The sequence below is a fragment of the Pelobates fuscus genome, chromosome 5 (genome assembly GCF_036172605.1).
Source record: "Pelobates fuscus isolate aPelFus1 chromosome 5, aPelFus1.pri, whole genome shotgun sequence".
Taxonomy (NCBI): Eukaryota; Metazoa; Chordata; class Amphibia; order Anura; family Pelobatidae; genus Pelobates; species Pelobates fuscus.
In genome coordinates, this window is record NC_086321.1 from 367,856,314 (window position 1) to 367,878,861 (window position 22,548).

The window sequence follows — 22,548 nt, forward strand, 5'->3', positions numbered from 1 at the left end:
AATTGAAATGGGTAAGAAACAACGACCAACGAGCCTGCCTGGAGGACAAACGCTTGGCCTCTCCGATATAAGACAAATTTTTGTGGTCTGTTAGAATGGTAACAGGATGTAAAGTACCTTCCAATAAATGTCTCCACTCTTTCAAAGCCTTGATAACCGCCAGTAATTCTCTGTCACCAATGTCATATCTGCTCTCAGTACCGGACAATTTTTTAGAGAAAAATCCACATGGATGTAATGGTTTGTCAACACCCAACCTTTGAGATAGGACAGCACCTAAACCAGTCTCTGATGCGTCTACCTCAAGTAGAAAAGGCAGGGAAGTGTCGGGGTGAACTAAAATTGGAGCGGAAGCGAAAAGTTCCTTGAGAGTTTTGAACGCAAGAAGAGCTTCAGTAGTCCAATTCTTAGTATCAGCCCCCTGTTTGGTCATATTAGTGATAGGTGCGATAATAGAAGAATAGCCCTTAATAAAGCGCCTATAATAATTAGAAAAACCAATAAATCTCTGTACGGCTTTAAGTCCTTTGGGTAAAGGCCACTCTAGAATGGACTGGAGTTTATCCGGATCCATCTTGAATCCCTCCCCAGAGATCACATAGCCAAGAAAGGTTACCTGGGTTTGATCAAAGCTACATTTCTCCAACTTGCAGTACAAGCCATGCTGAAGAAGCTTGTGCAAAACCCTCCTGACTTGCTTGTGATGAGTCTCAATCTCACTAGAATGTATAAGTATATCATCTAGGTACACAATGACGCACTCTTGCTGAAATTCCCTAAGAACCTCATTTATCAGATCTTGGAATACAGCTGGTGCATTGCATAACCCAAAAGGCATAACCGTATATTCATAGTGGCCATAGCGAGTATTGAATGCCGTCATCCACTCATGTCCCTGCTGGATTCTCACCAAGTTATATGCCCCTCTGAGGTCTAACTTGGTGAAAATTGTAGAGCCCTTCAAACGATCGAAGAGTTCGGTGATCAAGGGAATCGGGTAGGCATTTTTAATGGTTATCTTATTTAGGCCTCGATAATCAATACAAGGTCTCAAAGAACCATCCTTCTTTTTAACAAAAAAAAATCCAGCCCCGGCAGGGGAGGAGGACCTCCTAATGAATCCCTTGTCTAAATTCTCGTGAATATACTCCTCTAGAACTGAGTTCTCTTTCGTAGATAATGGGTATACATGACCTCTGGGGGGCATGGTACCAGGGAGTAGGTTAATTTTGCAATCAAAGGACCTGTGTGGAGGTAAGGTATCGGCTTTCTTTTTGTCAAATACTGCCTTTAAATCTAGATACTGAGGCGGAATTTGTGTCTCTGTAGGATTGTCAGAGTTAGCCGATGTGTTGGTTAATCCGAGAGGCGAGACCTTCCGCAAGCATTTCTCTTGACAATTCTGTCCCCACGAAACTATCTCCCCTGATTCCCAATTAATAATAGGGTTATGTCTCCTCAACCAGGAGTACCCCAGGACTATGGGAATAGACGGAGAAGAAATGAGCAGTAAGGATATGTCCTCTCTATGTAGGATGCCAACAGTTAAGTTAATCGGTATGGTCTCATGGAAAATAACAGGCTCAAGTAACGGTCTACCATCGATAGCCTCAACAGCCAGTGGTGTCTCTTTTAACTGGGATGGAATAGCATGCTTGGCAGCAAAACCCTGATCTATAAAGCTCTCAGCAGCTCCAGAATCGATTAGTGCCATAGTCTTAACTACTCCCTTTTCCCACTTTAAAGAAACGGGTAACAGAAGCCTGAGCTCTTTGTAGTTGTGAATAGAGGACAAAGTAGAAACACCCAAGGCCTGTCCTCTAGAGAAACTTAGGTGCGAGCGTTTCCCGAACGATTGGGACAATTTAGGCGTAAATGACCTCTGACTCCACAATACATACATAAACCCTCCCTTCTCCTGTACTGTCTCTCCCTCTCTGTGAGATGAGTACTGCCTATCTGCATAGGTTCAGGAATACGTAAGTCCTCGAACTCAGAATCTTGAAAGGTAGGCGCTAGTTTAAAGGAGGGTCTACGGGTCCTATCTCGAGTGTTCTGCCTCTCTCTTAAGCGTTCATCAATACGAGATATAAAAGAAATTAAATCCTCCAAATTCTCAGGGAGTTCTCTAGTAGCGACCTCGTCAAGAATTACATCTGATAACCCATTCAGAAACACATCTATATAAGCCTGTTCGTTCCACTTAACTTCTGCCGCCAAGGACCTGAACTCTAGTGCATAATCCACAAGTGTTCGATTGTCCTGTCTAAGGCGCAACAGTAATCTAGCTGCATTGACCTTTCTACCAGGAGGGTCAAAAGTTCTTCTAAACGCAGCTACAAAGGCATTATAATTATAGACTAGTGGATTATCATTCTCCCATAAAGGATTGGCCCATCTCAGAGCTTTCTCAATGAGTAAAGTAATAACAAATCCAACCTTCGCTCTATCTGTAGGATAAAAGCGGGGTTGTAATTCAAAATGGATGCTAATCTGGTTCAGAAAGCCACGACACTTCTCCGGTGACCCGCCATAACGTACTGGTGGGGTAATACGGGAAGAAGCACCTACCGTGGCTACCTCTAGACCTGAGACTGCAGGAGAAATAGAAGGAGTACGTGTCTCCTCAGGTGGATTACTAGCACGAGACAAAAGTGCCTGTAGTGCCAAAGCCATCTGATCCATCCTATGCTCCATGGCGTCAAACCTGGGATCCGAAGAACCAAGCTGACTGTTTGTACCTGCAGGATCCATTGGCCCTGTCGTAATGTCAGGATCGGGACAGGGATCCAACACGCAGAGTACAAAGAGTGGAAAGGTACGTATACCGGGCCTTAGAATGGCCGGACTAACGTACCGAGAGTAATAGAGAATAGTCAGAGACAAGCCGAGGTCGAGGGAACGAGAAGACAGATAAGCGAGAGACAAGCCGGGTCAAGGGATAACAGAGAAGCAGAGTAGTACAACAAGCCGAGTCAAAACCAAATAGAGCAAACTAGAATACCAGAGCACTGAGTGACTAGACAAGCTAGAACCACGACAGGGCAATGAGCTGAAGTGAGAAGTAAGCTTAAATACCCTGGCTCTGGATGGTAATCACGCCTCTGACAAGTACCGATAGGATATCGGACACTTGAGTGACAGGTCGCTCGCGATAGCGTCATGACGTCACGTATTGAGCGTCCTGCTAGAAAAGGACGTGGATTCCTCGCGGCCGGTGTTTAAGTGACTGGATGAACCGCGAGGAACGAAGGAAACAGCTCGCCTGGACGGGCAAACCACCAAGTCTCTACCTCCCTTAGAGGTAGAGGCCTCAGGTACCCTGACAGTACCAGACCCCGGCTAGTCTTAGTTTACGTTGTCTCTTTGTGCCCTTGACCTCGGATCGTTCCTGACTGTCTCCTCTCTCATAGTCGAGTCCGGGCATTCTAAGGTCCGGTAGACTTATCTATCCTCTGTACTGTCCTTTGTTGAGCTGACGTCTGCGTGTTGGGGTATAATTTCATTACACCTAGACACCTTATCTATGTTTAGACTAAAACTTAAGGATAAAAATGGAAAAGGAACCATACTCAATTAACTTAAAACAGGGTGCTTAGCGGAACAAGGGCACACATGACATAGGAAATTCCCCGACTTCTTGTTACATTAACGTAGGACAAAGTGGCGTCCTAAAGTCTGAAACCAATATTCACTGAATATGGGTAAGAGGTCATTTATTAAAGAAACATTGTTTCCCAATATTTTTCATTTCTAACAAATTGTCAGTTTGAAGAATCTCTTAAAAACAAATTACACAAGTTAAGAAATACAAGGAGGGCGGAGCCTGACAACCGAGACAAGCAGCCGCAAGGGCTGAAAGCTCCGTGAGAAAAACTGGAAAAACAGGGGGGAAAACCCAGGCTGGGTACCCCCAAATCACCACAAAGACGCAGTACACCTCTTCGAGCGACATGGGGCGAAAAAACAAAAAACTGCCAACCGAGAAACACTCCCCGGAACTCACAATTGGCGACATATGGAGACATGCCCGCAGGGCAAGCAGGACCGACATGGCGGCGCTTCATGGCGGTTGCTCCGATTTTTCAGACGACCCCTCTGGAGAGGAGTACCTGCCGGCAACCAAGCCTGGGAGACTGCCACAGCCGACTAACTTAGACCCAGACACCGCTCCGGTGACTTTAGCGGCCCTCACGCGGCTACTCGCAGACCACCACAAGGATCTGCACAATGACATCGCTGCACTGAGGGGCGACCTAAAAGGGATAACAACCCACCTAAATGCACTGGAACACACAGCCGAAACCACAACCCGAGACATTGGGGAACTCAGACAAACTGTACAAGACATTCAACGGCAACAAAGACTCTATGAACACCGCATGGCGGAGCAGGAGGATGCTGGGCGGCGCGATAACATGAAGATAAGAGGGATCTCAGAAGTGATCCCCGAGGCAGAACTAGCCCAAGCTGTTGAACGCCTCCTGGCAAATATCTTACCACCCACGCAGGCCAACAAGATTACCCCTGCCAACGTATTCAGGATCCCCAAACCACCAAGGGCGCCGACCGGGGCCACACGAGACGTCATACTTACCTTCCAAACCAGAATAGACAAAACAGCAGTCCAGAATGCCTTGAGGGGAAAGATGCCGTTCCAATTTGAAGGGATGACTTTAAACCTTTTGTAACGGACCGTTTCGCCCACAGCAGGATAAAACCCAGTTTAGGCGATATCCCCCTTTCCAGATACACAGGCAGCTACTGTAAGCACCAATCTCCCGAACTGCAAACTACACGAACCTGGAAACAGCCGAACAGGAAAAACCATACGAAAGGTTTACACTCCTGGCAGTCAGCATACAATCCAATTCCCCCAATAACGAGACGACACTTCGTTTTGAGGGTCAAGCAGAATCTGAGGCTGGCACTCCCAGCCTGGTTTTTATTACAGTTGTTGAGAATACAGGACCGCCCACAGGGAGGGACAAAACAACCAATCAATCTGTACAATACACACAGACACTCCCACACACAATCCTCCCCTCTGCCTGTAATAGGATTACTGAACACAATGGGTAATCTCATTATCACAGGCAGAAGAATACAGTTTTATAAAACATATCACAGGGACCCCAAAACATGCAATAACCCCATATATCCTCAGAACCAGGGGATCTGGGTGAACCACATATCCAAAATTCACCCAGATCCATTCAGTAGTTTGGAAGATACAGTTAAATGCAGATTCCGCAGAACATATACAGATTATATAAAAATAATTACTGTATCATGTGTCCCCTGTTGTATAGTTTAAAACTACTGCACGATGTCATTGTGTACCAAATACCGGCGAGATGGCACCGTGTAGAAAAGTCACAACAATGTCTGTGAGTTAAAATGGCCACCATCCATTGTTCTCACCATGTGCTTCATCCATTGTTCTCACCATGTGCCTCTGATACATGAAATTGTGGCCACCCAGTAACTCCACAGTATGTCCCCAGATGGTTCTTAAAGGGCCAGTAGCAGCATAATATAATACAACATGCCCAAATCAGTTATTTCAAAGTACAAATTTACCAGGGGCCATAGTCAGCAGGTAGGAGGCGGGCAACCAGGCTTCTCCAGTGGACAGTGGGGAGGTTGGTTTCGCCACACCTCTTCTCCGATCTCTCAAGAGGCACCTTGGCTTGGCGACGTTCCCTCCAGCCTCTTACCACGCTTCTCCGCCAAATAGACCTCAAGTACCAATGGCAAATGACCCACACACTCACTGTACAACAGGGGACGGACTCCCATCAGATCAGGGATCTGAGCGACGCAACGCCGCTTTTACAGGCACTGGGCCACCACCAGACTCCCTCACACAGACAGGCCAAGAGAGTGCCACGCCTCCTCAACACCCGTGGGACCCGGCGAGATCCATCCCATTTGTGCCGACAGATCACACACCCGACCCCTACGTGGCACTCACTACCTGAAAGGCATACGGAACAGTAAAGAGACGACCTATTGGTCGGACGTGGAGCAATAACGTATACCACAATTTGCCTAAAAGTAAATAGGAGATCTCATAATCCCTGATTGATGGACACTTACCCTGTAATACATCTCTGAAAGAGGTAGCTCTAACTGTATGCTAGCGTACAAAATAGACACTAGTCCTCTTTGAAACAACAAGGTAAATTAGCAGTTATCTACCCCCAACCGAGGGTTGCCCTGCATGTCATTTCCTATATACTAGTTGCACATCTCAAAATAGGCCTACCTAATCTGGTATCTAAAGTTTGTTTTATGTTATTGTTACAGTTATTGGTCCTCTTGCCTAACCATGCTCCCATAACTAGATTTAACCCAGTGATGCTCGCAGACATGAAACCTTCAATTAATTAACAGACCAACACACTTCTAATGTACTTAGGCACCCGGTTGCCCCATCCCCAACCATCACTAGGGCTCTAGTGCAGCTGGATAAGTCTCATTGTTTCATCTGTTATCCCTCGAATATGACACCGAGAAGTCTTTCTGCCTATTATTATTATTATTATTATTATTATATTATTTATAGAGCGCCGTCAAATTCCGCAACGCTTTACAATGGTTGGACGAACAGACATGTAGTTGTAACCAGATAAGTTGGACACACAGGAACAGAGGGGTTGAGGGCCCTGCTCAATGAGCTTACATGCTAGAGGGAGTGGGGTAAAATGACACAAAAGGTAAGGATAGTATTAGACTAGTGACAGTTGCAGAAGAGGAATCAGTTGGGAGCTATTAAGAGTTTAATTGATACGCTTTTATGAAGAAGTGGGTTTTTAACGATTTTTTGAAGGAGTGGAGACTGGGTGAGCATCTAACGGAGGAGGGAAGCGAGTTCCACAGGAACGGTGCAGCCTTCTAGAAGTCTTGAAGGCGAGCATCAGAGGTGGGAGTACGGACAGAAGATAGACGTAAGTCTTCAGCAGATCGTAAGGGCCTAGACGGGACATACTTGTGTATAAGGGAGGATAGATAGGTAGGAGCAGCATTATGTAGAGATTTGAAAGCAAGAACCAGAATTTTAAATTGAGCTCTATATTTTATAGGAAGCCAATGTAGGGACTGACAGAAGGGTGAGGCATGGGAGGTGCGGGCGGACAGGAAGATGAGCCTCGCCGCCGCATTCATTATGGACTGTAACAGCGCAAGTTGGGAGCACGTAAGACCACTGAGAAGCGGATTACAGTAGTCAAGGCGAGAAAGGACAGTGGAATGGACCAACACCTTAGTCGCTTCTGGTGTTAAGTAGGGGCGGATGCGCGCAATGTTTTTGAGATGGAAATGACAGGATTTGGCGATGGAGTGAACATGAGGCTTGAAGGAGAGGTCGGAGTCAAAGAGAACACCTAGGCAGCGAGCCTGCGTGGTGGAGCTGATGGTAGCACCATTGACTTGGAGGGAGACAGACACAGGAGTAACAACACTTGAGGGAGAAAATACCAGAATTTCAGTTTTGGTCAAGTTTAGTTTAAGGAAGTGGGCAGCCATCCAGTTAGAAACAGCAGAGAGGCAGTCAGAGACACTAGTCAAGAGGGATGGGGAGAGATCAGGAGAGGACAGGTAGATTTGCGTGTCATCTACATAGAAATGATATTGGAAGCCAAAGGAGCTAATGAGTTTACCAAGGGAGGCAGTATAGATGGAGAACAGTAGGGGACCAAGGACTGAACCTTGAGGGACACCAACAGAGAGGAGTTGGGGAGAAGAAGCAGAGCCAGAGAAAGAAACACTGAAAGAGCGCTGGGAGAGGTAGGAGGAGCACCAGGAGAGAGCAATATCTTGTAGACCGACATTGCTGAGGATGAGAAGAAGCTGTTGATGATCAACAGTGTCAAAAGCCGCAGACAGGTCAAGGAGAATTAGGATAGAGTAGTTACCACGAGATTTTGCAGTGAGTAGATCATTGGATACTTTGGTCAGTGCCGTTTCCACAGAGTGCTTAGCGCGGAAACCAGACTGAAGCGGGTCTAGCAGAGAGGTTGACTCGAGGAAGTCTGTCAATCTCGCATGCACAATTCTTTCAAGGATCTTGGATGCAAAAGGCAGTAGCGAGATAGGACGATAGTTGGATGGGGAGTTAGGGTCAAGATTGGGCTTCTTTAGAATTGGGGTTACAGTTGCATGTTTGAAGGGCAATGGAAATATACCAGAGGAGAGAGAGATGGAGAATTTTAGTGAGAGGTGGAGAAAGAGAAGAAGACGGATGAGATGCGAGGGAATTGGATCTAGGGAGCAGGTGGTGGGGCGGGAAGACTGGAGCAGAGCAGAAACCTCTTCCAATGTAGCGGGTGCGAATGAACATAGAACAGCAGAGGGAGTGAAGTTAGGGGAAGTATTGCAAGGGGGAGGAGAAAGATGAGAGATCTCTTCTCTGATTGTAGAGATCTTGTCAGTGCAGTGAGTTGCAAAGTCTGAGGCAGTCAAGTTAGTAGGTGGAGGAGGTACAGCAGGGCGAAGAAGAGAGTTAAATAGTCGTTTGGGTTTGCGGGAGAGTGTGGTTATGAGGATATTGAAGTAATTGACTTTTGCAGAGGAAAGAGCCAAGCTGGATGAGCTCAGCATAAATTTATAGTGGAGAAAGTCAGATGCACAGTGAGACTTTCTCCAACAGCGTTCAGCAGTTCTGGAACATATTTGGAGGTATCGAGTGAGCTTGGTGTGCCAGGGTTGTTGTTGGGGGGGCCTGCGGTGTTTAAATGTACAAGGTGCCATGATGTATAGTTGAGAGGAGAGGGTGGAATTGTAGAAGGAGGTTGCAGAACTAGGACAGGTGAGGTTTGAGATAGGTAAAAGGAGAGTTTGGAGATTAGTGGAGAAATGCTCTAGGTCAAGACATTGGAGGTTTCTGTGAGAGTGATGTTCAGATGGTGGTGTCAATTGGGTCTTGAGTATGCCAATGCCAAAAGTCAGCAGATGGTGGTCAGATAGAGGAAAAGTAATATTGGAGAGATTAGAGGCAGTACAGAAGTTGGTGAAGGCAAGATCAAGAGTGTTTCCTGCTGTATGGTTTGCTAAATTGGACCATTGCATGAGGCCAAAGGAGGAGGTTACAGAGAGCAGACGAGAGGCATCAGTGCAATTAGGGTTATTGATTGGAATATTGAAATCCCCAAGTATAAGGGAAGGAGTGCTAGATGAGAGGAAGTGGGGAAGCCAGGAAGAAAAGTGCTCAATGAATAGTCTAGGATAACCGGGGGGCGGTAGATAGCAATTCTTAAAGGAGTGGGTTTAAATAGGCGGAGAGTGTGAACTTCAAAAGAAGAAAGGGATAGGGCAGGGGGAGTTATGATTGGTTGAAAGGTACATTGAGGGGAGAGAAGGATGCCTACGCCGCCTCCTTTACAGTTGAGTCTGGGAGTGTGAGAGAATTGTAGCCCACCAAAACATAAAGAGGCCTACCATAATACTGCCTCACGCTACCTGACAGACTATTACTAATTAATGATGGAGTGGCACAGCAAGCTCCTGTGTAACCCCATGCACGCGATTCCCCCTTCACTGACCGCTACTGCCTAGATAGGCTCAGACGCGTAGAACTGACACGACAATTCCTGAAACGGAATATCATAAGCTCCATCTTTTGCCACGATTCTGGGGTCACTACCTTGCCCGTTGCAGTAAATAGCCCCCAGGTATACCGAACGACTAAATGACTACAGACGACACAGTGACGGAGAAGATCCGACTGGTGAGAGTACTGACACCTTTACATAAAACACTCTTAATTTAACGCCCTACATGGCACGAAGAGCTGCACTTCGCTAAAGCGACCAGAAAGCGCACCACCCATCAGCTAAGTTTGTCAGTTTGCTTCTGTGGCGAAACCAACCTCGCCACTGGGCATTAGAGAAGCCTGTTTGCCCGCCTCCTGCCTGCTGACTATGGCCCCTGGGAGATTTGGCCCTTTAAATACAGTATTTGGGCATATTGTATTTTATTGTGCGGCTACTGGCCCTTTAAGCACAGTGAATGGACTTTTATTGTACTGTGCTGGCCTTTTAAAAACAGTGTATGGACATACTGAAACTTTTTGGACACTTTCTCTTCATCTCCCCTGGATCCATTGTTCTCCACCAGGGTGTTGTCCCAGGGACACTGCCAGACCAGTGGGAACTGGTTTGGGCAGGAAAAGCCATGCTTGCAAGTGATAACAAAGGACTTCGACCTAACTGTTAAATCCCTGAACCTATTCAAGTGAATTTTGGATATGTTTGTCCCCAAGTTATACTGGTTAAAATAATATAAGTTTTTGTATGTACGATGTAAACTCACAAAGTTATAAAAATGTTTAAAAGTGTAACTTTTCAGCTTGGAGATAATTGAGTAGATACAGTAATTGACTCAATTATCTCCTAAGCAGAGGGGAGGAATATGCTGGGTGTGTTTCTGTTGTCCCATTGTGTCTGATTGGTTGATGTACTCTCATTGTATGTGTTGTAATGTGTTTATTGGTTGTTCTGCAAAACCCTGTGGGCAGTACTATGTTTTGTGGATTGTGAATAAAAGAGGCTGTATGTGCCAGTACAGTCAGTTCTGCTTGACCCTCAAAACGAAGTGTCGTCTCGTTATTGGGGGAATTGGATGGTATGCTGATTGCCAGGAGTGTAAGCTGATTGTATGCTTTTCCTGTTCAGCTGTTAACATCATTCACATGCTTGACAGCATTTTTATGCTTCTCCGGTTCGATGGTTGTGGTGTCTGCTGGAGTGCTTGGAGTCCTCAGGAAGCGCTAGGAGCATCCTTCAACGGAGGTACCCAGTCAGGGTGCCAGGTGATCCGTTACAGCTTCTACTGAAGACGAGGCTGTAGCTAGCAGACAGCAAACAACAAGTCACTAAGCTTATATTTTCGAGAGCCACATACCTGTCTCACCCTCTTCACCCTTAAATAGAAAACCTGCGGTTACTATACACTAATTGTACACGGTTAAGCCTCAGATAGCAATGGGGTAATTGATTAAGCCTGTTAATTAACACGCTATGTCCACATCCTGAATAAACACTTCTTTCTAGGTTAAAATGGGCAAACCCAACATGCTATGACACTGTATTGTTTAGAAATGAAACTGCCTGCAATGTAATATGTCTTAGCCTATACATATCTAAGATTCATATTTTTACTACGCCTAGCACGCACCATAAGCATTGAACTTCTTAAGCCTGTTCATATATAAACGTTAAACTTATAATTTACCTAACTTGTACTATAACTGTTGAACCTTAACCTACATTACCAATATAGACAGTGGGAAAAGCTAGAACCGTATAATACATTTTGTCTCTCCCAACTGTCTCTCCCTATTATCGTCATAAACAAAAATTGTGTTGTCTATTCATATGCCATGTCACGCTTAATGTATCTATCACTCTGTTTGCGACTGCTGTTGTGGCTGAGCAAGCCTACTGTTATACCATGCACATAAAAAAATAAAGAATTAAAAAAAATAAAAAAGTTTAGAAATACAACTTTTCATTCTAAAAACTTGTAATATTTGCATATGCTCATAACAACTGCTCATATAAATTGTTCAATGAGCATTAAAAATAAACAATCTGCTCTAGACTTGAATGTTACATGTTCCGGGCATTAAAACCTTCTTTGGGGTAAACAGTGAGCATTAAAGACTTGAAAGGTCTGTGTGGTGTATGTACTGAATGTCTCTGCTGAAATTTTTTTTTTAATAAATTTAATAAAATAAAAATACTCACTTAGATACGCGGTTTAGTGAACATGCCAACAATTACAAGCAGAACCTCCACCACCTGGAAAGGATGCTCCAATCACGATCCTCTCATTCTGGGCTGTTGGGATCTATTTTAATCCTATAAACTCCTAGTCAGTAGTCGTTTATGGTGTAAGTAGTTTATCCCCCAGAGCAGTATCACTTTATGCTGTTGCGTGGTCTGTGGCTTAGCTCTTTCGGTGGAGGAGAGACAACCCAGCCCTATGTGCGCATGCACCACCAACATCTATAACTTAGACAAAACTGATCTGAGCCAGACTAGAACTGAGAATTCCAGCAGCATGACTAGAACATTACTGGAGTTCTAAGCCACTCTCAGAGGACCGTTGGTCGACGAACGTGGCAGTCTCTGCACCAAAAACTATTCTATTCTGCTTCGCTTAAATTGTCCATTTAAGGATTCTCTGTACAGAATCCAATAATCTTGCTCTAAACTGCCACCTACTGGCTGTAAGTATAGAACACCAGCTCAGATCTAACACCTTCAGGTTCAGCCCTAACAGGATTAAATATTGGGTGTGTTTATGGCAGTTTAGACATGTTTCAAACATCTCATCATTCCATCACACTTTAAACTTCAACTTAGGTCGTACGCTTCCTTTGGTACACCACAGATGGCTTTAATCACCAACTCTAGTGTGTAAAAATTGTGATTCCCCTTATATAAGACTTGTCAAAATACGTCTGTGGATACATCTCTAAATGGTCTTTAGCAATGACTTGTTGTTTTGTTTCTGTTTTTGTGTTCTAGTGTGGGTGAAGCTTTGGCGCTAAAAGAACATCTAGAAAAAACAGCTAGGAAGCTGTCAGCTGGAGTCTCCAGAAAGGTGGTCACTTCATGTTATACATTATATCTCTCGTTAGAGGAACTTAGGGGGAGAACTTACTAGTCTAACACTGTATGCTTGGTTAAAGGAGTGGGGAAGGGCATTTCCTATTATACACTGTTTATATAGTGAGAGGAACTGCAATGGGGAAATTTCTTTTTTATTGTTTATCTCTGGTTAGTTATGTCTGGGATAGACACTTACTGCTGGAGTCTCCATGAAAGACTTTGTTATACATTGTATCCTTGGTTAGTGAAATCATGGAGGGTACTTCCTGTCACACACTGTACGCATGGTTACAGTAATCAGGGAGGGCACTTCCTGTCACACACTGTATGCATGGTTACAGTAATCAGGGAGGGCACTTCCTGTCACACACTGTATGCATGGTTACAGTAATCGGGGAGGGTACTTCCTGTCACACACTGTATGCATGGTTACAGTAATCAGGGAGGGCACTTCCTGTCACACACTGTATGCATGATTACAGTAATCAGGGAGGGCACTTCCTGTCACACACTGTATGCATGGTTACAGTAATCAGGGAGGGCACTTCCTGTCACACACTGTATGCATGGTTACAGTAATCGGGGAGGGTACTTCCTGTCACACACTGTATGCATGGTTACAGTAATCAGGGAGGGCACTTCCTGTCACACACTGTATGCATGATTACAGTAATCAGGGAGGGCACTTCCTGTCACACGCTGTATGCATGGTTACAGTAATCAGGGAGGGCACTTCCTGTCACACACTGTATGCATGGTTACAGTAATCAGGGAGGGTACTTCCTGTCACACGCTGTATGCATGGTTACAGTAATCAGGGATGGTACTTCCTGTCACACACTATATGCATGGTTACAGTAATCAGGGAGGGTACTTCCTGTCACACACTGTATGCACGGTTACAGTAATCAGGGAGGGCACTTCCTGTCACACACTGTATGCATGGTTACAGTAATCAGGGAGGGCACTTCCTGTCACACACTGTATGCACGGTTACAGTAATCAGGGAGGGCACTTCCTGTCACACACTGTATGCATGGTTACAGTAATCAGGGATGGTACTTCCTGTCACACACTGTATGCATGGTTACAGTAATCAGGGAGGGTACTTCCTGTCACACACTGTATGCATGGTTACAGTAATCGGGAAGGGTACTTCCTGTCACACACTCTATGCATGGTTACAGTAATCGGTGAGGGTACTTCCTGTCACACACTGTATGCATGGTTACAGTAATCGGGGAGGGTACTTCCTGTCACACACTGTATGCATGGTTACAGTAATCGGTGAGGGTACTACAGAAGGGACCTGAACGGAGCATTGCCGTGGAAATGCTCCAAAACACAACCCTCGCAGTATAGACTGCAGGCTTAAGAGCACCTCTCACCAGCAGACCACCAGGTCTGGCAGTGCCCCCCTCCCTGACTAAAGAGAAGAAGGGGGTAGGGGAGACACATAAAGCTATAATTATTATTATTTTTTAAAAATAATAAATATACATATGCTCTCTTATCCCTATGCACCAATCACACACACTCACATTTTGCACCCCTCACACACACACTCTGCACCCATTATATACACACTCTGCACCCCTCACACACACACTCTGCAGCCCACACACTCTGCACCTCTCGCATACACCCACACCCCTCAAATACACACAGCACCCCTCACAAACACAGCACCCTTTACACACAGCTCTCCTCACACACACGCAGCACCCCTCAAACAAACACTATGCACCCTTTACACACTGCATTCCCAATAAACACACACTGCAACCCTCACACACAGCACCCCTTACAAACACACACAGCACCCCTCACACACACTCAGAGCACCCCTTATACACCCAGCACCCCTACACACACACACACTGCACCCCTCACTGCAGCCTGTGTGTATTGTATGTATATATTGCATTTGCTGTTGATACTAAGTATAAACTTAATTGTATAGATAATTTACATTTTTATTCCTGTGACTTAGGCAGGGCCCCAGTGCAGTTATATGTATCAAGATTTTCTGTTACACACTGTATGCATGGTTAGAGTAATCACTGAGGGGCACATCATAATGCGTTGTAATGGTTAGATCACGGTAAACTGTAAATAATTTGTAACTTGAGGAGCCACCTCTATCCTAAGACTCTTCAATATGTGGATCAGTTTATTAACAAAGTAGTGTTAAGCAACTGTGTCAGTCACATGTCAATACATTTCTATATATTGTTTTTTTGTTCTCTGCTTTTGTAGGTATGTTTTGCAATCAGCATGCTGGGAAATCCAACCATCGTTCTTCTCGATGAACCATCCACAGGTTTAGACCCCAAAGGTCAGCAGCGACTTTGGTACGTAGCGATGGCCTCTAGAAGTCTGACTTAAGGAGATTATATAATTATTCATATATTATCCACTCGTATATTTCATATACATGTTAGAGCAACTGTATATTTATCAAGCATCTTATGATATTTATGAATAGTGCAGAAATAGATGATTGGACGTACGTAGTGTTCGTATTTGCTAATCTAGTAATTGGTGTTCAAAGACAAGTGTTACTTTAAAACTTGTTTCAATATAATAATATTTTTCATCAAGTTTTGAAAGGAAATGGATGTTTTAAATGAAGTATATGAAAAATAAATAAAATAAAATTCAAAAACTTATCGTTAACATAAGTATGTGACAGTATCCTTCAGCCATATACATGCGCCTTGGGTCAGATATCGTTTGAGAAACAACAGTTAGTCTCTATGGTCTTCCCGGCTTCATTCCCTGCACAGAAACAGAGAAGACCATAGAGACTAACTGTCCCAAAGTGCAGAGTTTGATATGTCATCTTTGTATTAGAAAAAATGCACCTGATATCATACAACAGACACATTCTGATGTTTTCTGCATTTTCAGGATATTAGTAGCAGATTTGTATTGTTAAGTTTATTGGTTTCTGCAGGTTCCATGACGCTTTGTTACCAATGGAAATTAGCTTGCAGAACATCCAAAATGCAATCACTTGGCTAGCCTTGGGTTAGTGAAAACAATCAACAGAAAGAGCTTGTCCACATCAGATATTAATAGCCTGGGTTCTTATTACAGGAGAGCAATACGAGCAGCTTTCAAAAACAAAGAGAGGGGAGCAATACTGACCACTCATTATATGGAGGAAGCAGAAACAGTATGTGACCGCGTGGCCATCATGGTGTCTGGGAAGCTACGGTGAGGAGACCTTAACCATCAAATTGAAAATCATATATTCTCTGATTACCTATCTCAGAATTAAAGAGATCTGGTTTGGAACTATTATATTTGATCCAAAGAAAAATCATTACAGTTGCCAGCTATTTCCCAGTGACTCTTACAATGGTTTGTCCTCTCCTTCTATCCTAATATATACTAACCTGAGATAGAGAGCTAAATCACAAAAACTGTAATTTTGTCCCTTTCCATTGTGTTCATCAACTACCAAAGAGGTGCCTGAATGAAAAGTAGCAGATAATGTGCTCGATCTCAGAATATATTTCCTCTGTAACTCCTCCTGACTATTGGTTTCCTTTGCAGATGCATTGGTTCAATCCAGCAACTCAAAAGTAAGTTTGGTAAAGGCTATCTCCTGGAGATAAAAGTGAAGGACTCCCAGCCTGTGGACGTGATTCACAATGAGATTATTCGACTGTTCCCACAAGCTTCGAGGCAGGACAGGTAACAACATTAGACATCACACAGCAAGCCAAACTTCTTAAATGGAGTCAATATTGCACCGCACCTATATCTCAGAAGGTGGGGGAGGGGGGGCGCCAAGAGGAGTGGGCCAATGGTCTGTCATAGGAGACCCAGGAGGTGGTCTACTTGCCACCTAGGGCACCCCCAAAGCTGGTGCTTATTCACTAAGGCAGAGTAGGCATCTGCTTACCTGAATGGAAGGTGCCTACTCTGCCGAGGAGAGAGGAGACAGGTGGCAGTGAGGGAGTGCTGATGTTCTTCCAGTTCCTCATTGCTCCCTCGCCTGCCCTGCTGTGATGCCAGGAGCATAAAAATTACGTTACTCCGGCCTCAGCATCATGAAACAGCATGCAAGGGAGCAGTGGGGAAGATTGCAGGAGCCACTGGACCCCAGCAAAAGGATCCACACCAGCTTTTCCAAAGGTAGGGGGGCTGGATAGTCCTAAGTGAGGAATTAGAAAATTGCAGGAGCCACTGGACCTTAGAAAAGGACGCACAACAGCTCTCCCAAAGGTAGGGAGGCTAAATCGGCCTACAAAATAAAAACCATAATAAAACCACACGGAATACGATTAGTTTGTGAGTGTGTATGCAATAATGTGTATATGTGTGAGTGTGTCTGCCAGTGTTTGTGTGTGTCTGTCACTGAAGTGAGTCTATTTCAAAATAGTGAGATTGTGTGTCTGTTATTAAAAGTGTGTCTGTCAGTGAATGTTTCAAATCAGTGAGAGTATGTTCTGTCATTAAGAGTGTGTCTGTCAAAGAGTATGTCTGTTACTGAGTGTTTCAAATCAGTGAGATTGTGTCTGTCAGTGTGTGTCAAGTCTGTCAGTGAGTGTGTGTGACTGTCAGCGAGTGTTTCTGTCAGTGAGTTTGTTTCAAATCAGTGAGAGTGTGTGTGTCAATCAGTGAATGTGTGTGTCTGTCAGTGAGAATGTGTCTTATTACAAAAAAGGGGTGGTTATAGATGGAGAGGTGCAGTCTTTGCCATAGAAACATACATGTCTATACTGGACATTTGCAATGGGGAGAAGTTGGTAAGATGACCATGCCCACCTGAAGCGCCCCAAAACAATTTTGCACCCAGGCGTCTGCAACCCTAGGATGGCTCTGAATGGTGCTCCAACCAGTTACAGACAGGTAGAACTTAAGAATGGGTCCTATACTCTGTGCTCACTCTGGATACATGTAATATGGGATATCTACCAGATCCTGTGAGATAAAATAACATGAAACAGTGACATGTCAGTCAGCTCTTGCTTAGCAGAACTGTAAAGTGCTGACTGTGTATTATCCACAGATTCTCTTCCTTGTTGGTCTACAAAGTTCCTATGGAAAACGTTCAGTCTTTATCTCAGGCCTTCTTACTTCTAGAGGAAGGTAAGTTTATGTCAGTATGTGTAAGTTTATGTCAGTATGTGCTCCTTTCTGTTTTTATTGCTTGAAGACTGTTCAATCCAGGAGGTCAGAATGATTAGATGACCAATTTATCATAGTCAAAACAAAATGAGTTAATTGCAAAATTTTGGAGTATTTTCTGGTGCAAACAGACACTTTGACCTAGATCGGGTGTATGCAGTAAGTAGTTTTCCTCCTGTTTTGGTAGTGGAGCTTAGCTCCACAACATTTTCTAATATCCAATATATATTAGGGGCTAAGAAACTAGGATATCCAAATAATAGGAGGTATCACCACCAGCAAGATGTGGTAAAGTAGGGTTTTATTAACTTTACAAAAGTAAGAAGACTGATACAGTAATGATAAAAGTAATGAAATAAGACCTAAATGAAAAATGTGATGTGATATAAATGTTATGCACAGTCAATACTTACGGTACTGAAGATGAACTGTTCTATAGTGCAGAGTTCGTCCATTTCCCCTAATCCAGCATTGCAGGGGGGGGTGGGGGGGGGGGGGTTGATAGCTGCCTCTAAAATACAGGGATGAGGCTTTTGAAAGGTCAGTGAGGGACTTTATTTATAGCGAGAGGCAGATGAGATGAATTTTTGCTCAAAAAGCAGACAATGGAGATTTCCACCAGGCATGGGCCGTGGTGCCAAGAGCTGTATTTCCAGGGAACCTGTGCAGGTGCAGAGGATATTAAAATGTTTCAGTATAACAGGGGCTTGAGGAATGGATTGTGTTTGAGTCAAATACTTGTTTGATGGAAACAGAGAGGGGATAAACTAAGCAAAGATTGAGCACTTACGAAGGTGTAACATTGTCGTCGTCATTCCCCCATGCCCCCCTCCCTTATGTACCATACAAGGAGTATACATACAATTTGGGGGAGATAGCCTTATCTACTGTAAAAAAGAAACTTGCACAGGGATTTCTCTTTTCCCAGATATTTCCAGGTTTGTTATTAAATCAGATACAGTTGGAGAAGAACCCTTCAAATAAAACTGACTCAGATTGCTGTGACAAACCATTTTGAGATGGCAGACTCAATTTGCTCTTAAAACATTCCAGTTTTTATATGAATACAAATATACAGAATTACCACTGTGCTTTAGGGTTTGTAGTACCACATCAACTAGATAGCTGTGTACAGCAACTTAAGATGGCAGAGATATTAAACATATAATTCTGTACTTGGTACTTGGCAGGGCATGACCTGATACCTGTGTCCTTTCCTCTTCCCACAGCAAAACGAACCTATAGCATTGAGGAGTACAGCTTCTCGCAATCCACCTTGGAACAGGTAACACATCTATACTACTGCGTACAGAGCCTAGATAACACGAACTAGACATTCGGAGCATGATTTGGTACAGATGACTCTGTGGTCAATAGAACACAGGGATTAAGAAAGCTAACAGACATTTTGAGTCTGTTTCATAAATTAGTTTTATAAAACATGATAAAAAATATATTCCATGTAATGAAAATGGGGTTTATATATTTATAACTAGAAAACCTTATATCCTTATATTTTATTAAATTCCAATATTAAATTTTATTTTGAGAAACAACTACATCGTAACCATATTACAGGAACATGGTCTCTTAATTAGACACAATGAAAACTAATCTCAGTAAAACAAATTGCATTACAAAAATACAAAATATATTACAAACTTTCCAAACAATACAAGTGAAAAAATGAGCAGATATGTAATATAAGTTTTAATTTTTTTGTGCAATAAGAATATACCCTGATCAGCCACAACTTTAAATCCACTGACAGGTGAAGGGCATTAGGTTGATTGTATTGTTGCAACGGCACCTGTCAAGGGGAGGAAAATGTTAGGCAGCGAGTGACCAGTGACTTATTGAATTTTATGTGTTGGTAGCAAGAAAAATGACAAGCAAAACTGAGTGATTTTGGCCAAATAGTGATGGCTAGATGACTGGGTCAGGGCTACTCCAAAATGGCATGTCTTGTGAGGTGTTCCCAGTATGCAGTGCTTAGTACGTACCAAAAGTGGTGGAAGGAAGGACAACTGGTGAACCAGCACCAAGGACATAAGTGCCCAAAGGCTTTTTGATTGACATGAGAAGAGAAAGCTATCCAGTCTGGTCCAATCACACAGAAAAACTACAGTAGCTCAAATAGCTGGAAAACTAAAGCTGGCCATGATAAAAAAAAGTTTCAGAACTCACAGTGCATTGCAGTTTGCTGCTTATGGTTCTGCGTAGCCGCAGACCTGTCAGAGTGATCATGATGACCCATATCCACCAATGATAACGCCTTCAGCAGCAAAATACACTATGGGAAGAAGGCAGGCCAGCAAAGGAAGTTTTAAGCTCTGGGCCATGTTCTGCTGGGAATCCTTGGGTCCTGGGATCCATGTGCATGTTATTTTGTTATGTACTTCCTACCTAGAGTTTTTGTTACACACCTCGTACATCCCTTGATTATTATTATTATTTTATTATTCATATAGCGCCAGCAAATTCCGTAGCGCTGTACAATGGGTGGACTAACAGACACGTAATTGTAACCAGACAAATGGACGCACAGGAACAGAGGGGGTTGAGGGCAATGGCCTCTCTCAGCAAGATAATGCATCCTGCAAAAATTGCTTAGGAAACGTTTCAGGAACTTGACAAGAATTCAAGTTGTTGTCTTGTCCTCCATATTCCCCAGATCACAATCCCATTGAGCATCTGTGGGATGTGCTTGAACAACACATACTAGGGGCCCCACCTCACAACTTGCAGGACTTAAAGGATCTTCTGCTAATGTCTTGATGCCAGATACCGCAGGACACGTTCAGAGGTCTTGTTGAGTCATGCCTTGACGCATCACAGCTGTTTTGGCAGCATTGGGGGGGCAAACACAATATTAGGCAGTTGGTTTTAATTATGTGGCTGATCAGTGCATGAGGAATAAGAATGTAATATGATATATTGTACATATAGTGATCAGGACAGAAGGAGTTCAGGTACCAGAAGGTCAAATAGATGATGTACAGAACATCTACAAGTACCTAGGGTACCACAAACACATGGCAACCATGAGTAAGAGGCAAGGAGGATAGCAACATTCTAGTACCTGAGAGTCAGCAAGGATCTTGAAGTCCAAGTTCAAAGCAAGAACAAGATCCAAGCCATCAACACATGGTTATTTTGGGACTGTGGTTGTTTGATAAGTGTTTTTTTCTAATTGTTGCTGTAATAAGTTTTCCCAAATCCTGATAGGCACTCTTACACCCATTTCACAAAGATCCACAAATCTGTGTGTTCTTTCTCTGTATGCTAGGTATTTCTTGAGCTAGCCAAGGAGCAGGAGAAGGAGGACTTTGATGTGGACAGCAGTTTCCAATGGAAGCATCTTCGGACAGAGAGCATCTGATGTTCTGACTAGCCACGTGATCCATGGTTGGTTAGATGGACAATGAGCTGGTCGAGCTATGGCCAGACCAGGAGACAGACAATGATGATCTGCATCATCTTCCTGGAACATACAAATATTAATCCTAATCTTGATCAAAAGGGACCAAAAATACATGGAAAAAATTAACATTCCTCTTTCTGTATAAGGAATAACACTATCTAAATGCCAGATATATTTTTGATAACTAAGATATAAATATATAAAATATATCTTCTGTATAAAGGTTTACAGCTGCATTTTTTATAGGCGCATGGTTTAGATATTTATACGAAGTAGCCATGTGTGATGAATTTATGGTGCAAATCAATCAACCTTACTCCTCACCAGAGGTGCAGCTATGTTATTTTTACATCTATATCTCCAGTTTGTGATTGATTGAGAATTGGGCATGTTAACAAAAAATTGTGTTTACATTATCTATGCATATATCTATATACTAAGTGCCAGCAAGGTGAAACCCCATTTTATGATGAACTTAACGCTTCCGGTCCTCTTGCAGCCCATTCTTCTATATCTCTCAAGCTTCCAGCCTTAAAGCAGTGAAGAATCATGTTCTGGTTTATCATGAATCAGAGAGTGGCAGATTTTAAACTATTGCATTAAACTGTAACGTTGTTCCACTCTGTGCTCCATATAACTGTTTCCATTTACTATGCCTTCTTAATATATTTTGATTTCCACTGATTTGTGGAAAACACAGTAAGGTTAATGACAACATTGATGGAATTTATTTTAATTTTTTTGTAATTTTTTTTGTAATTTTATTATTTTATTTTTTTTCAAATAATTTGTATTAAAGTTTTACATATTTGTATAACAACAAGAATATAAACATTGTAATGGGGGTAGGAAGGGAAGGGGAACTTGGAAATGGAAAAGAATAACCATCCAGTATTAAAATAGGCATAACAGTGTATATGGCAAAAAAAATAAAATAAAAAATATGTTTTTACATCAATGCACTTTAATAACAAATATGTCAAAGACCATATGCTGTTTTGATTTTTTCTTCCCACTTATCCCAATTGTATTTTAATATTGGGAAACCACGCATATTAGCTCTATGTGATAATTCGTGTGCCTTGTTTTCTAGAATCAAATTAAAAACTTCCCTGAGAGATGGCACATCTTGGGACTTCCAATGTCTAGGTAAACAGGATGTAGCAGCGATCAAAATGTGACCTATGATTATTTTGTCTGTTCTATTAATGGACTCCGGGAGTTTTTTAACCCCTTAAGGACCAAACTTCTGGAATAAAAGGGAATCATGACATGTCACACATGTCATGTGTCCTTAAGGGGTTAAATAAGGCTAGTTCCGAGGTTAAAATGCTAATGGTTCTGTCCACTTTAATAATT

The 22,548-nt window shown here is 43.1% G+C and overlaps 2 protein-coding genes across 3 annotated transcripts in view; one reads left to right on the plus strand and one right to left on the minus strand.

Moving 5' to 3' along the window:
* The window catches only part of LOC134611849 (ABC-type organic anion transporter ABCA8-like), a 224,764-nt gene extending 202,955 nt beyond the window's left edge, over window positions 1-21,809 (plus strand). For both annotated transcript variants that reach the window (XM_063456115.1, XM_063456114.1), the window contains 7 exons: window positions 12,537-12,612; window positions 14,880-14,974; window positions 15,723-15,842; window positions 16,185-16,325; window positions 17,647-17,726; window positions 18,995-19,050; window positions 21,055-21,809. In XM_063456115.1, coding sequence (XP_063312185.1) covers window positions 12,537-12,612; window positions 14,880-14,974; window positions 15,723-15,842; window positions 16,185-16,325; window positions 17,647-17,726; window positions 18,995-19,050; window positions 21,055-21,147 — 661 coding nt within the window. In that variant the 3' untranslated portion in view covers window positions 21,148-21,809. The remainder of the gene's footprint in view (window positions 1-12,536; window positions 12,613-14,879; window positions 14,975-15,722; window positions 15,843-16,184; window positions 16,326-17,646; window positions 17,727-18,994; window positions 19,051-21,054) is intronic.
* GNA13 (G protein subunit alpha 13) overlaps window positions 1-22,548 on the minus strand; it is a 598,177-nt gene that overhangs the window by 46,598 nt on the left and 529,031 nt on the right. The window lies entirely within an intron of this gene.